An 11,217-nucleotide genomic window follows, 5' to 3' on the forward strand; every position below is an offset into this window, starting at 1 on the left:
GGGGCGCGCGTCACGTGACCGTGTTTTGGCCACGTGACCGCGCGGTCCCGGCTCGTCCCGCCCCCTCCCTCCTGCCTCCTCCCTCGGCGGGTGTGATCCGAACGGCCTCGCCTCACCGCCTAGCGCCCCCCTCAGCTCCCGCCGCCGTTGCCGTCGCCGCCGCCGCCGCCGCCGCCGCCGCCGCCGCCTCCGCCTCCGCCCGCCGGCCATGTCCCCGGGCCGCCGCCGCCGCCGCCCGAACACGGCGTTCCCGCGGCCTGGCGCGCCCTGAGCGCGGGCCCGTCTTGCCGTTCGCCCGCCCCGGGGCCCCCTTGTTCTCCGCGCCGCCGCCGCCGCCGCCATGTTGGGTTTAGAGCCGCAGCGGAGCCGCCGCCGCCGCCGCGGGTGAGGGAGGCCGGAGAGCGGAGCCCGCCCCGCCCCGGGGCCCAGGGAGCGGGGCCGCCTCGGAGCCCGGCCTCTCCTCGTTCCACCGTCCGCCCGCCTGCCTGCCAGCCAGCCTGCCTGCCTGCCTGCAGTGCCAGCCAGCGAGCCAGCGAGCGCCGGGCCCCGGCCGCGCCTTCCGCTCCTCGGCCTGAGCGAGCCCGCCGCCGCGGGGCCCGGCCCCAGCCTGCCGCGGGGCCCCCGGGAGGCAGCGCCATGGCGGAGCAGACCTACTCCTGGTGAGTGCGGGGCCCCGGGAGGCCGCGGCGGGGCGGGGGGCGGGGGCCCGCGGGCGCGGGGGATGCGGAGGAACAGGTGCGTGCCGGGGGCCGTGGGATGGGGGTGCATGCCCCGCTACCCCCACCGCAGGAGACGGTGGAGAACGTCCTAGAGGACTCGTGTCCAAGAAGGGAAGGGAGATGGAGGTGGCGGTGGCCGATGTCATCCAGCCTTGGGCGGAGCAGGTGATGGAGAAGGAAGCGGAGCTTGACCTCCCCCCCGGGAGAGTGGGAATCCCTGTGGTTGGGAAGTTGACTACGACGAGCACCCCGGAACTGACTTGTAGGGGTGACTCCTGGGGCAGGAGGAATCGGAAGGGTGGAGAGAGGCGGACCAGGGCAAAGGTGGGTCACAACTGGGCTGGAAGGTCTGGTGAGAACAGGTGATCAGAGGCAGAACTTCCAAGTGGAGAGTGGAGCAACCGTTTCCACACCTCCACCGTGGGGGGGTGCTGCTTAGCTCCAGGATGGGGAGCTAAAGCAGAGCTGGCAAGGTGGGCAGAGGCTCAGAAGTCAGGCAGGGGAGTCTCTTTGGATCTCCTCCTTCTGGAAAATGGAAGTCGCTGTCAGGAAGGCATGGCAGAGGTCTGTATTCTCTTCCGAAGAATTAAAGTGGTCGAGTGCCCTGGGTCCATTATGGAGGTGGAGGATCTGCAGGTTTGGTCTTCTTCTGTGAAACTTGTGAAGTATTGAATAGGACTGGGGAGTATATTTGCAGTTTGTGTGGTGACAGCATATATCTTTGTAAGGAAGGGTCCGATGGTGAGGAAAGAGGGATGCAAAGGTGCCCACTTGCAGAGACGCTAGAAGGAAGGAGGAAGGTACTTGGGGGAAAAGCATAGAGGGAAGTAAGTAATAGGTGATGGTAGTGTCGGAATGAGAAATCTGTTTGAAATCTAGAGCAGCGGTCAATTGAAGATGGTTTATTCTTTGAAGCGTGTGTGGTTGGGACACAATAGTAGACTTTACCTTCTTCGAAAACAGCGTAACTGAGTGGAAGAGTCATGGCGTTTGAATTTGGAAGAGCTGGTTTGGAGATCTAGCCCCTTCACTAGACACTGACTGGGCTGTTTGCTTTATAACTGGACAGGATAGTGAGTTCTTCATTCCTTTTCCCTTATCTGTGAAATAGAGGGATTACCTTTATCACAGGTTGTAAAAATTAAATGAATACCTTTCTTTACCAAAGTACTTGACAAACTGTAGTGTTGTATTTTACCATGAAGTGCCAACGTTAAGTTCTTATTATGCTTATTATAGGGAAACAAAGGAAAAAGATGATATCTGAAGATAAAGAATGGTTCTAAGACAAGAATTCATTGTCTTCACATAGGAAAAGAGAGTTGATGATGGAAGATAATTAAGTCAGTGATGTCTACAGTCTCAAAGAAAAGATAACAGTTTTGGTTGCACATGTGTTTTCTTTTCTTTCTTTTTTTTTTTTTTTTTTGGCCAGTCCTAGGGCTTGAACTCAGGGCTTGAGCACTGTCCCTGGCTTCTGTTTGCTCAAGGCTAGCACTCTACCACTTGAGCCACAGCACCACTTCTGGGTTTTTCTGGTTATGTGGTGCTAAATCGCGCCCTGGGCTTCACACATGCTAGGCAAGCACTCTATCACTAAGCCACATTCCCAGCCACTGCACGTGTGTTTTAAAAGGATAAACTAATTTGATAGTTTTGAACAGCATCTCAATGGCAGATGGTATGGAACACAGATTACATTTCAAGCTGCCTGTACACAGTAAGAAATGAAGATAAAGGTGAATCGGTCATGCCTTGTGGTAACTCCCCTAGAGTCCTCTGTGAGGACTCCCAGCTGAATCCTTACTTTGCTGTTGTTACTGTATTGTACTGAGGGCCTTGAAACACAGTGGTCAAGAAATGGGGAAAGTAGTTGGGCATGATAGTGCACCCCTATAATGCTAGATTTACTGGAGGTAGAGATAGAAGGATCTTGGTTCTAGGCCAGCTTGGGGAAAACTCAAACCCCCATCACAACAAAGAAGTTGGCAAGCTTACCCAAGAGGCAAGGGTTATGTCTTGTCAGTTTTGTGAGCCACCCTGGCCTCAAGGAAAAATTTTAAAAGGTGACTAAAAAATAAAGGGTTGGGGGCATGATTCTAGTTGTAGAGTTCTGCCTAGTAAGCCTGTTTTCTTTCTCTCTCTCTCTCTCTCTCTCTCTCTCTCTCTTTCTCTCTCTCTCTCTTTAATGTAAATACAAGTCTCACTAAAATCCCTGATGTAACAACTTTGTGTAACACCTTTGTCCTCCTGGGCACAGCACTTTGCCTTCTACACAGACTTTGAGTGCATGGTAGTAAATTTTCAGAATGTTTAATCTTTTGTTGAGTTGTTAAATATAAGGACCAGTTAAAGAAACCAAGAAATAAGTTTCTGTCTAGTCCATGTACTTATAAAAAGTGCTTTTTGATAATTTGGCTTTCTGGTGATTGATTATAAGAATGAGGAATGCTATTATTCCTTAGTACGGTTTCAAATAAAAACTATTGATAAGATAAAATAGTTGGTAGTAACACTAGAGTCCTATTTGTGTGTGTGTGTTGGGGCTTGTACTTACTGCCTGGCTGTTGTCTTGGAGCTTTTATGCTCATGGCAACTGCTTTGCCCACTTGAGCCACAACTCCACTTCCAGCTTTTTTGGTAATTAATTGGAGATAAAAGTCTCATGGAAGCCAGGTGCTGGTGGCTCATGACTGTAATTGTAGCTACTCAGGAGGCTGAAATCTGAGGGTCATGGTTCAAAGCCAGCCTGAGCAGGAAAGTCTGTGAAACTTATTTTTAGCTAATTGTGGGGATTGAACTCAGGGCCTGGGTGCTATTGCTGAGTTCTTTTTGCCCAAGGATAGAGCTCTGACACTTTGAGCCACAGCTCCACTTCTGATGGTTAGAGATAGAGTCTCATGGACTTTCCTGGCTGGACTGGCTTTGAACCTCAGTCATTAGATCTCAGACTCCTGAGTAGCTAGGATTACATGTGTGAGCCTCTGGCGCCTGACTAGGATGTTTATCATGCTTTGATCATAAAGGGTTTTATTTGGTGGGGAGAGTTTGGGAGTTTGAACTCATGGCCTCATGCTTACTAGGCTAGACTAGCCCAGTCCTGCTGAGCATGTCTCTAGCTCTGCTTTACATAGATGATTTTTAGGATAGATTCTTGCTTCTAGTCAGGGCTTGTATATGAGCTGAGATTTGCCTACTTTGGGACTTATAGTTGTTGCTGGCATTACAGGCATTTACTACTGCATTCAGCTTTATTATAGTCTTGTAGACTTTTCTTCCCTGACTGACTTGGAGCCGCGCTCCTCCTAGTCTCAGCATCCACATACCTTGGGATGACAGACATGTCCAGCTATGGGTTGAAAAGAATTCTTGGGAACTTCTTCACCTGGGCTGGCCTTGAATTGTGATCCTCCTGTTCCCTCACACCTTCAGTTTTAAAGATTATGTCTTTAATCTGAAGCTGTGTGTTCCTTTTTAAACATAAAGTTGGTGATAATATTTGTGCTCCCTTCCCTCTTTTTTGGTGATACTAGAGTTTGAACTCAGGTTTTATGCTTGTTAAATAGGCACTCTACCACTTAAGCCATGTGGGTTCCCAGGCCTTTTTGCTTTCATCATTTTTCAAAGAGTCATTTTTTGCCTGGGCTATCTTGGATCTGGATCCTCCTGTTTATGCTTCCTATGTAGCTAGGATGGCAGATGTGTACCACTGTATGCAGTGGTTTCTTGGTTGCAATAAGAGGGTCATGAAATTTTTGCTTGGGTTGGCCTCAAACCATGCTACTCCCTTTCTCAGCCTCCCAAGTAGGCAGGATTAATCACATGATTCTGTTTATATCCTTTTTAACTCTTATACACTAAGGAAGCAAAATGATGCATGTGGAAACACAAATTGAAGGTGTAAAGTACATTTATTAATTTGAGGAAAACACTGTTTAGTGTGTATGAGTAATTTTAATTCAAGTTCAGTGAGCAGAGCTTGCCTCTTGATGAAATCAATGAAGAACTTACATATGATTCTACTTGGACTATACTAAAAGTTACATTTCAGTTACTGTTTGAGTAGGGGGGAAAGGAAGAAAATATAAATCCATTAAGTATGTTTCATTACCAGATTACAGTCATAATAATTTATTGTGTGTCTTTAGTGTGTTAAGGTTTTACAAGCCTTGCAAATGAAGGAAACAGGCTCAAGGAGTAACTTGCCCAAGGATACAAATGGTAAGAAATGAACAAATTTAATACAGATTCTGATAGTAGTGAATCTGCCCACTCTTGTTTCCAGTCACCACACCTTCACCTGAGTTCTATTTATTTATTAATTTTTTTTGGCCAGTTCTGGGCCTTGGACTCAGGGCCTGAGCACTGTCCCTGGCTTCTTCTCGCTCAAGGCTAGCACTCTGCCACCTGAGCCACAGCGCCCCTTCTGGCCGTTTTCCATATATGTGGTGCTGGGGAATCGAACCAGAGCTAATGTGTAGGAGGCAAGCGCTCTTGCCACTAGGCCATATTCCCAGCCCCTTCACCTGATTTCTTACATTACCATTCTCTTCAGGTATCCTCCATTCTCTACACAGTGGTCATTTTCTGCGTCAAAGTCTGGTAGTCTGATGGTAGTGGCTTTTTTTTTTTTTTGGCCAGGCCTGGGGCTTGAACTCAGAGTCTGGACACTGTATCTGAACTTCTTTTGCTCAAGGCTAGTGCTCTACCACTTGAGCCACAGCACCATTCATGGCCTTTTCTGTTTATGTGGTACTGAGGAATGGAACCCAGTCTGTCATGCGTGCTAGGCACTAGCACTAGGCCACATTCCCAGCCTGGTAGCTTTTTGCTACAGTTGGAATCAAATCCAAATTCCTTAGTGCCACTTTTAAAGGTCTGATCTTGTGTTTATCTTTGAGAAATGACAGATAATAAACAAAAGGAGATACACAGGGGCAAGACCCTTTCTGTTTTGGTACTTTTCTCCAATGTCTGGCATTATAATAGGTGGTTGGTAAACTTTACTGAATAAAATGAATGATTATGCCTTTGTTACGATCTGATTTCAGGGCTGTATTATATTGTAGGAATGGACTTTATTACGTCAGGTATTTGCAAGTAGTGCTAAATTTGAGAATACAGATCTGCCAAGCTAGTGGAAGTCAGTGCTAATTTAGGATTATTGTTCTGTATCATTGTATCTGACATGATCATCTACAATTGTAGCTGCTGGAAGTTTTTCAGAGAGAAACTAGTTGAAAGCATATGTCTAAGATTATAGACTTTAGAAGATTTGCTTATTATTTTAAAAACATGTTTTGCCCATAGTTAAAGTGCTATGATAATGCTGTTTGGGTGATGCATGATTTAAACTAAAATTAGCCAAAGCTAACACCATGAATTTGTATTTAAATCATTTCCCTCAATGTTTATTATGAAGATTTTAGGGGGGAAGAAATGGAGTTTGTAACCTTGTCATTCTATAATTATCAAGTAGTACTATGAATTTAAATTCATGATGTTGATTTATTTCTCAGTTTCTGTTATGATTATTTGCTTTAGCAATGACAAATGCTATTGAGTTATGAGAAAGTGTATAGTTCTATGTAATTGTATTTTATTTTATTTATTTTTTTTGCCAGTCCTGGAGCTTGGACTCAGGGCCTGGGCACTGTCCTTGGCTTCTTTTTGCTCAAGGCTAGCACTCTGCCACTTGAGCCACAGCGCCACTTCTGGCCGTTTTCTGTATATGTGGTGCTGGGGAATTGAACCTAGGGCTTCATGTATAGGAGGCGAGCACTCTTGCCACTAGGCCATATTCCCAGCTGTATTTTATTTTATCTACAGTAACATTACTTAGTTTTCAGTAGTTATGTGTGTGTGTGTGTGCTTGTACACATACACATGCTATTCCTAGGGCTTGAACTCAGGGCTTAGGCACTAAGCTTTGGTGCTCAAGACTAGCTAGCATTCTTCCACTTGAGTCACATCTTCATTTCCAACTTTTTGGTGGTTAATTGGAGATGAATCTCTTGGACTTTCTTGCCTAGCTTCTTCCAACAATGATCCTCAAATCTCAGCCTCCTGAGTAGTTAGGATTACAGGTATGAGCCACTAGCACCCAGGAGGTTTTCAGCATTCTTAACCTTGTTTCATCAAACCATCACATGAAAAAAATCATGGAATGTCTTGAGAATATCTGATGGAGTGCTGTTTTATTTAATTGAGTTTGTTGACATCTGCACCTTTGTAGCTGCTTCCCCCCAGATTAAAGTGTAATTGGATTTTTAGGATTGTATAATCTATTTTTTGATGTTTCTGGAGTTGAATGGTACCTCCTTAGAAGTTAAAATATTGGCTTTGTTATAAATAAGAAATAATTTAGGCTGGGAATATGGCTTAGCGGTAGAGTGCTTTCCTTGTGCATGCACAAAGCCCTGGATTCTTCAGTACCACATAAACAGAAAAAGCCGGAAGTGGCACTGTGGCTCAAGAGGTAGAGTGCTAGCCTTGAGCAAAAAGAAGCCAGGGACAGTGCTCAGGCCCTGAGTCCAAGCCCCAGGACTGGAAACAAAACAAAACAAAGAAATAGTTTAAAGTTTGAGTTTCTGTAGCACATTTCAAATACTCAGTGGCATGTGTTCATCTTCTAAAATTTTAATCTCTTAGGTATCTAGAGAGACTCCACATAACCCAACTCACTTTCATATGTGAAAATCTACAGTTTGTTTTTGTGATAATTCAAATAAACTGTTACCTTCACTTTTTATTTTAATGATCACTAAGGCTATGGCTTAAAATGAGTGTTCCATTTAGTTGATATAAGATTAGATTGAAGCCAGGCACTGGTGGCTCATGCCTGTAATCCTAGCTGTTCAGGAGGATGAGATCTGAGACTCACAGTTAGTTCAAAGCCAGCTCAGGTAGGAAAGTTTTTTTTGTTTTTTTGTTTTGTTTTGCCAGTCCTGGGCCTTGGACTCAGGGCCTGAGCACTGTCCCTGGCTTCTTTTTGCTCAAGGCTAGCACTCTGCCACTTAAGCCACAGCGCCACTTCCGGTTGTTTCTATATATGTGGTGCTGGGGACTCGAACCCAGGGCTTCATGTATAAGAGGCAAGCATTCTTGCCACTAGACCATATTCCTAGCCCAGGTTTGTGAGACTCTTATCTCCAATTAACCATTAGAAAACTGGAAGTGGAGCTGTGGCTCAAAGCAGCAGAGTGCTAGCCTTCAGCACAAATAATTAAGGGACAGTATTAGGCCCTGTATTCAAGCCTAGAACTACCCCCCCCAAAAAAATTAGATTAGATTGAGCACCTATAAAAACAAATGTTAAGTTTTTAGGGTTTTGTTTTTTGTTTTTGCCAGTCCTGGGGCTTGAACTCAGGGCCTGAGCACTGTCCCTAGTTTCTTTTTGCTCAGGGCTACACTCTACTTCAGCCACAGTGCCCACTTCCAGCTTTTTCTGTTTATGTGGTACTGAGGAATCGAACCCAGGTCTTCGTGCATGCTAGCCAAGCACTCTACTGCTAAGCCACATTCTCAGCCCAAAGTTTGTAGCTTTTTAAAAAGTATTAGACCAGCCGGGCACCAGTGGCTCACACCTATAATCCTAGCTGTTCAGGAGATTAAGATCTGAGGATTGGAGTTTGTAGCCAGCTCAAACAGAAAAGTCTGTGAGACTCTTATTTCCAATAAATTACTCAGAAAAAGCCAGAAGTGGTGCTGTGGTACAAGTGACAGAGCACTCAAGTGACCTTGAGCACATACTAGCTCAAGGACAGCCTTGAGTTCAAGTCCCAGGACCGGCAAAAAGTATTAGACCAGTTGGTAAATTAGCCAACAGAGACCTTAAAGAAAATTCCATTTCTTGATTTACAAGGTTTAGCTTAAGCTGGTAGGAAAAATTTAGTTATCTCTGTTTTGGAGTTCCAGTATTGAAGACCTAGTAAAAGGCTTTTAGTTTATTTTTTAAAATGTGTTCTATAAATGTATCCTAGTTGTTTCTAGGTGGTTGTAGATTATACTAAGTAGACTTGATCACTTAAAAAGGAATTCTTAAATTTTCATTTGGAATCATGCAATACAGATCACTTCTATTCTGGTTCTGTGTAGGATCAGGAAATCTTTAACTTGAGAGCAATTTCACCTCTGGTTAACTGGCCTAGCCCTTTCTTTGTCTCTGTTTTGTTTTATGCAGGTGCTTTTCTGGTTTTTGATAGCATGTTGAAGGGTTCAATGAGGTAATATTTGTAGAAGTGCTCTGTAAATTTTCCTAAGTGCTGAATAAAGGCAAGCTATTGTCTATATTATTTGTTAGATTCCATTAGGTTATAGGTGATGTCTCATTATAGCAAAGTTCAACCAGCATTTATACTTTGGAGATGTCCATTTTGTTAAAAATGCCAAATAATACCATATTCAAAGAAAAAGAATAGTTTGCAAATTGTCATTGATTTATTGTTGTCTTTGAGTAGTCATAGGGTCAACATTTTTTAGTTACAATTTGCAGAATCCAACACATTGAAGAAAAGGAAAATCCTGAATAAAGTTAAATTTTTTAATGTGATACTTTTGTTTTGGTCCTTTGAAGATAGTTTTTATTTTACTCAAGGAATAGTGGTGTGGATAAATCTTTATAATGGCACAGGAAAGTTTTCCACCTTTCTAACATGCCTGAGGAGGGGCTGGCTGTCCAGAACAGTTTCTTATCTGCTTCCTTATTCCGTCTAGTCTGTGGGGCACACCCACTTCCCTTCTTCCAGTCTGGGCTTCACTCTTGACCTAAATAGGACATGCCCAGTGAAGTTTTTCATTGTTTCTTCAACCTGCTTGTACCCATGACCTGACCTTGTTTTATTATGTCTTTGTCTTAATTTTTTTCCAGCATTGTCTAGATTTACCTTCAAAACTTGACTAAATCTTTAGACCTTGTCTGACGGCCTGTACTTGAATGTGTGTGTGTGTGTGTGTGTGTGTGTGTGTGTGTGTGTGTGTACATGGATATATGTACGTGCTTGTTCCCTAGTATTGGGGCTTAAACGCAAGGCCTTGGTTCTACCACTTGACCCACAGCTTCACTTGTGGCTTTTTGTTGACTAATTGTAAATAAGAGTCTCATGGACTTCCCTTCCTAGGCTGGCTTCAAACCATGATCCTCAGATCTCAGCCTCCTGAGTAACTAGACTTAGTAGGGAGGAGCCATCAGCACCAGCTTTTAGCATGTGCTTTTAAAAAGAAATAATCGGATTATATCTTCAGCTCTTCTCTGACGTTATAAACTTTTAGATATTTATACTCATTTCTCAGAAATGCTTACAGAAATAATATTAATAAGCATTAGTTGTAAAGAACATGTTCTCTTTATCTTTGCCTTTAATTTAGTGCAGACATTTTTAGAAATGCTACCTGGCTAGTGAAAGTTATTTGAAGATTACAGATAAGGTCAGTTACTAAGAGGACAAAGAAGGAAGCATCACTGTGGAAGCTTGGGAAAGTCAAATTGAGTATGGAGTGAGAAGACTTGAAAGTTCAATCAGAGGTAAGGTAATTAGTAAAGTGTAGGGGGCTCAAGAAAATAAAAAGCACAAAAGATATTCTAGGGGCCAGAGTGTTAAAAGCTGCAGGTTTTCAGGGGAATGAAGAAAAACCAGGCTATTGAATTTGTAAAGGAAGTCATTATTGAAAGTGCACTAATAAAGATCAGAGTAATGAAGGTGAAAGCCAAATTAGGGATGGGTAATGAAGGCATAAAGGTCTCCTTTGCTTACTGACCATTTGTTTGGGAGGATAGATCACAGGAAAACAGGATGCTTGTATAAGCAGCAGGATCTATAAAGGGCTTTTGTTTTTTAAGAAAGAAAATTGTGTATTTGAAGGCATGGAAAAGAAATTGATCTTGGAAAGAGATTTTTCTTAAACTATAGCTTAAATTTAGATATATTTATCCTTAATTATTATGGCTATTTAAAAGTCATGAACTTAGTGGGGAATGCTTAGTGTGTATTAAGCTTTGTTTCTTTTTTCTCTTTTTCTTATTTTTTAATCAGTTTTGGGGTTTGAACTCAGATCTGGGTGCTGTCCCTGAGCTATTTTGCTCAAGGCTACTACCACTTGAGTCACAGCTCCACTTCTGGCTTTTTTGGTAATTAATTCAAGGTGAGCGGCTCATGGACTTTCTTGCTCCAGTTGGCTTTGAACCGATATCTTCAGATCTCAACCGAGTAGCTAGAATTACAGGCGTGAGCCACCAGCACCTGACTTCTTTTGGGCTTCCCCTTCCCACCACCCACTGATTCTGGTTGTATTATATTTAGATATTCTGGTTTCTTTTTTCTTTTTTTTTTTTTTTTTTGTCCAGTCCTGGGGCTTGGACTGGGGCCTAAGCACTGTCCCTGGCTTCTTTTTGCTCTTGAGCCACAGCGCCACCTCTGGCCGTTTTCTATATATGTGGTGCTGGGGAATTGAACCCAGGGCCTCATGTATATGAGGCAAGCGCTCTTGCCACTAGGCCATA

The 11,217-nt window shown here is 43.8% G+C and overlaps 1 protein-coding gene across 1 annotated transcript in view; it reads left to right on the forward strand.

The window, feature by feature from the left end:
• Positions 1-214: 214 nt before the first annotated feature.
• The window catches only part of Sppl3 (signal peptide peptidase like 3), a 78,438-nt gene continuing 67,435 nt past the window's right edge, over positions 215-11,217 (forward strand). The window contains exon 1 of the mRNA XM_048342827.1: positions 215-659. Within this exon, the coding sequence (XP_048198784.1) occupies positions 637-659 (23 nt within the window). The 5' untranslated portion in view covers positions 215-636. The remainder of the gene's footprint in view (positions 660-11,217) is intronic.

Source organism: Perognathus longimembris, chromosome 3 (assembly GCF_023159225.1).
Source record: "Perognathus longimembris pacificus isolate PPM17 chromosome 3, ASM2315922v1, whole genome shotgun sequence".
NCBI lineage: Eukaryota > Metazoa > Chordata > Mammalia > Rodentia > Heteromyidae > Perognathus > Perognathus longimembris.